The following is a 5272-nucleotide window of genomic DNA, read 5'->3' as shown; positions in this document are numbered from 1 at the left end:
TAATAATAATAATAAAAAAAAAAATCGAGGGGATTTAGCAGGTGATGTTAAACTATCACTTCACAGCATCTTTAGAGATTAAAATAGATGATATGTATTTAATTTTTAATGAAATATGAATGAACAACTTAAATTTTCCTAAAGCTAAAAGGAAAAAAAGGATCACGTAATAGTCAGAACGACTGGTAGGGAAGGTTGGCAACCAGACAAAGATTCAAACTTATCGGATACTGGCTGATCCCTAGCCAATGTCACTGACAAGGCCTTATATTAATGAGTTGAAGGTTTGAGAGACTTAGCCTGGTAATGGACAGTATCCTCTCTAGTTACAAATTGAATAAAACTGTCAATTATTAGCTACAACAGACTCTTGAACCAGTTCAACAGCATACAATACATTTCCCATTTTTAATTTTGTATTTGTGCTTGCAAAAACCAACAGAATAAAATCTACAAAAGCATTTTTTCTAAAACAAACTTATTTAATTTCCAACCCATCATTTCAACCATAACTAATGAAGATCCAAAAAGGCAAGTGTACTGTTGATAAGTGTTTAAAACATTGCTTCTCAGTTACCTATTCATCAATCGTAGTTGTCACAATTTTTATTTATTTTTCCCAGTTTTCAGAACAGAAATGAAATTTAAGGGCTTTTACAGGCCTGGGAGAAGAAACTTATGTGGGAATTATGTATAAGCAACTTGTAGAATACCATAAATTTTGCATCTTTTCACCCACCTCGGCTTCCCTCTGTGCTTGACGACATCTGTATTGGTTGAGAAGTTTGTCAGATTGCTGAAGAGCAGCCGATTTGGCTTCCACTAGGTCCTGAAGTTGTTGTTCTTTTAACTAAGAGAGACAAGAAATTGGATCAATATTTATATAATTACTGTTTTTTATTTTGTAACTACAAAGTTTTAGTTTTGAAACTGAAAACGTAGAAGCTGAAAATTAAAATATTTGTAAAAACATGGAATACCTGAAAATCTTCTGACACAGAACCAATATGATATACAACAATTTAAGCAAAGCTTTATAAAGACATTTTCAACAAGCTTTTTCACACTTCTGTTTTTTACCATTCAAACACAAAAAATCAGCATACACTTATTCTTGAGGGAATTTTCTTATTCTAAAACTGGCTAAAATACACATTTAAAGAAAAACATTTTACAAAAATGTATTTTTATCACATTCTCTTATTTACTGCTTCTGTATATAAATCAATATTGCAAAGTCTACTTAATTTTTCTTTAAACCTTAAATATTAAACAATCACTTGACTAATTTTCAACTTTAATTTCTACAATAAATGTGACATTTATGAATGGTAAAAATACGAAACATGTATATATATAACAAAAACATGTAGTTAATTACATTTATTGATTCAAATATTTAAAAAAATGCAAAAATAAGTTAAGAAATTTAAGAAAACTCACTGTTAAGCCTGCAATCTTGTGTTCATACATATCCATAATTTCTGAGGACTTTAGATCTTTAATCTATGCACAAGTCAAAATATCACAAATTACTAATATCATCACTATTATATTTATAGCTTATTCTTTCATCCACCAAAAGGAAAACATTATTTAATGATAAATCACTGATTACTTTAACTTTAAACTTATCATTCTGGGTGATCAAAATATGCTAATAGCTAATATAATCATCTATTAAAAGTTGTCTTTTTTTATGATGGGCATTTTAATTTTTTATGCAAAATGAAGTATTCATGAGAAGTTTCACTTTTCCCTATCCCATGACCCCCCTTTGTGGTTTGCACAGCATTATATTAAAAACTTATGATGCAAAATTTGTTACTATTTAAGCATTCTGTTATTTTACCTTATTTTTCAAGTTAAAAGTCTAAGTTTTATTTAAAGTGAAGTATAGAAGTAGACTGATTCCAGAAACAATTATTTATCTTGAGAGCATTATAGTACTCCTTTAGTAGGGTTCTTCAATGTTTCTAAGTAATCATTTTTACGGATTTTTATGTCTATTAACTATAGTTTTATAATCAATTGACAGAAGAACTTAATTAACAATTTAAAACCCTGTAATATGATGTTTCAGAAAATACAAAACTACAACACATTGTGATTTCTATAGTCAAAATTTAAAAAAAAAGGAAAGAAAAATATTTTACTAAAGCCCAAATAATTTGCAACTATATACCTTTGCAATTCAATTTGGTTTACTTTAACAGTGTTACAATTGTCGTACTGTATCACTTAAATATTTACTTACATCTAGCCCATTCTCCACTTTCTGTATTAGAGACTGAATGTTTCTGTCTATAGAACAACGACGGTTGTACATATTACTGGATTTAACTGATTCTCGGTAAGAGGACTTTGAATGTTCTAATCGAACGTCATTACGTACGTGTACATTTGAAGCCAATAACTCAGTTTGTGATTCTTGTAAGTGGCTATGATTAGCATTTGTCATTGCAATACTTTCTCCAAGTCTGTGAAAAAAAAAAAAAACTTAGTAAAATATTCTGAGATACACAATGTCCATGAAAAATTCAAATTAGCAAGGTATACATTAAAACAAACAAAATAAAGTGAATTCCAAAAATTAAAAAAACAAACTGGTGTACACAACAATGAAAATGCTTGTGAATGACCTAGATTTGAAAAGAACACATCATTTGATACCTTACATGTGCCTGGAATGTCAAAGGGAACTATTAAAGTACTTGAAATAAACAATTTTATGTAAATCAAGAAACAGTTGGAACTAAGATTCTAGGTTCACAATCTTTAAAAATTAAAATACTACTGTTGTATGTTAAGGCATGAGTTATGCGTGTAATAAAATGCTTTAAAAATACTACTGAAAGTAAAAAAAACTAAGATGGCAAGGTGCTTCTGGAAACTAATGCTAAAGGTTAAAATCTAAGTATAAAAGAATTAAACACTTTAAATAAATGCTAAGGCTTTTATTCTCACCATTAGAAACTTGGATATATAACATTCTAGCACTGGTTAAAATTTTGTTTTGGATTTCATGCAAATCTACACAAGGGCTATATGTGTTAGTTGTTCCTAATTTAGCAGTAAAAGACTAGAGGGAAGGCAGCTAGTTATCACCAGCCACCACCAGCTTTTGGGTTACTCTTTTACTGGGATTGACCATTACATTATAACACCTCCCATGGCTCTAAGGGTGAACATGCTTGATGGGATAGAGATTCAAACTGCAACCTGCAGATTGTGAGTCAAACACCCGACCCACCTGACCAGGCCAGGCCTAAAATTTTTCAAAATGGACAAACAACTGACTTAAAGGTGTAGAGCCTGGCATGGCCAGGTGGTTAGGGCGCTCGACTCGCAATCTGATATTCGTGGGTTCGAATTCCCGTCCCACCAAAATATGCTCACCCTTTTCAGCTGTGGGGGCATTATAATGTGACGGTCAAACCCACTATTCATTGGTAAAAGAGTAGCCCAAGAGTTGGCGGTGGATGGTGATGACTAGCTGCCTTCCTCTAGTCTTACACTGCTAAATTAGGGACGACTAGCGCAGATAGCCCTCGCGTAGCTTTGTGCGAAATTCAAAAACAAAATAAAGACGTAAAATTATACCATACTGAGTGACACTGACTTATCAATATCAGATCAGTGGATGATTTTATTGTCATCTTGAGAATTGCCAGTAAGCTTCAAAGAGCTCCTGGTTATGTTGGTCAAGAAAATAACAGATGAACTAAAAAGAAAATCATAAACTTTGATTATGCAGCAAGTACACACAAAAAACAACAACAACTGTAGCTTTAGATTTCAAATACACCAGTTCTTCTGTCTGCAACTAAATACCTGAGAAAGTAAGACTTCAAACTTGAAGGCTCTGATGACTAACACATTTATTATTTGTATATTGTCATGTGAAGTTCTCAATAAATGAAGTTTAAACATCTGTAAAATATGTATTACAGAATTTGTAGATTTAATATAAATAAATAAATTTGGAATAAAATGTTTAAGTCTTATAGCTGTTCCTTTAAGACATTATTCACTTGTGAAGAAAGCAAGATATTCCTAAAGCATTTTAGTGAAGAATGATGTATATAATACAAATCATGTACATATTTGTTTCAAATCAAATGTAAATGCACATACTAACATGAAACAAATTTTATATCAAACAAAACTGTTTGTGTGTTAGGATTTATTGGTAAAAAAAGTCAGAGTCTATTGTGCCAAGTCTAATAAAAATGATGAATCCAACTGTTAGTATGATTTAAAAAACTGATTTGAGGTTTAGGCAAATTAAGTATATGAAATAAACATTTTGATGCTAGTATGCTACTTACAGTAAACTAGAAAAGGCTGGTAACTGGGATCCTAGTATCACAACCTTTAGTGCTTTTTGGACACTGCTGTTGGAAGTTGAGGCCAAAGCAAAAGCTAAGACTTGCATGAGACGAGAATCCTAGATCAAAAGGCCACAATGAATGATACTGATGTTAAATAATATATAAGGCCCATCTAAGTATATGTAACAACTGAAACTAAAATGTAGGATAATTATTAAAGAGTTTAATGTTTTAACATTATGATACATATCTGAAAGATAACACACAGTAGTTATGTTAAATTTAGCAAGTAAGAGAAAGAACACATTCTGTTCAATTAATTTAAAATTTAATCAGAGAACCACACCAAAAATAACAAATGATCAAGTACAACAGACAAATACAAAGAAGGTTTCAAACAAGCACATGATAATGGTAAAATGTACAATAGTAGGAAAGACATTTAAAGTTGGATCCATACAATTTTGGGAACATCTACCAAATATAATCACTATTTTCAAATTTCACATGTTGACTGAAAGCTAATTAAAAATAATGAAACTTGTGACTGCTCATGCCCATAACATCCCACATTTAAACAATATATTATTGACTACAGCCAGTTGTTGGAAAGAAAACACTTCTAGCAAAACAGAATAGAAATAAAACATGTTAATTTCAATAGCATAGTCAGCATCTTAAGTACTACCTGAGCTCTTTACTGTATGCTATGTAATTTGACCTGTTTGCTAAATGTTGGGTATAGATATTTTTAATTTTCTATTGCTTAACAATGCCTAGCTTAATGTGGGAACTTAATTTTTGAATAATTATTTTGACCAAAAATTCATAATATCCACAATTATGCATCTTGATAAAAGAGTTAGAACAAAGGATCACATATAAAGTGTAATAAACTTAAAATAAGACCCAAAACTCGAGCACTTTCGAATAGTTTG

General features: G+C 30.8%; 1 protein-coding gene across 1 annotated transcript in view; it reads right to left on the bottom strand.

Annotated features, from left to right (window-relative positions):
- LOC106468294 (protein CIP2A-like) overlaps window positions 1–5272 on the bottom strand; it is an 88995-nt gene that overhangs the window by 14549 nt on the left and 69174 nt on the right. Inside the window, exons 15-18 of the mRNA XM_022396633.1 lie at window positions 4332–4450; window positions 2258–2480; window positions 1444–1506; window positions 740–850 (exon numbers count right to left, since the gene is read on the bottom strand). Of these exons, the coding sequence (XP_022252341.1) occupies window positions 740–850; window positions 1444–1506; window positions 2258–2480; window positions 4332–4450 (516 nt within the window). The remainder of the gene's footprint in view (window positions 1–739; window positions 851–1443; window positions 1507–2257; window positions 2481–4331; window positions 4451–5272) is intronic.

Source organism: Limulus polyphemus, unplaced genomic scaffold (genome assembly GCF_000517525.1).
Source record: "Limulus polyphemus unplaced genomic scaffold, Limulus_polyphemus-2.1.2 Scaffold2951, whole genome shotgun sequence".
NCBI lineage: Eukaryota > Metazoa > Arthropoda > Merostomata > Xiphosura > Limulidae > Limulus > Limulus polyphemus.
Note: the sequence above shows the minus strand (reverse complement) of the source record. Positions and strands in the feature narration are given on the sequence as shown.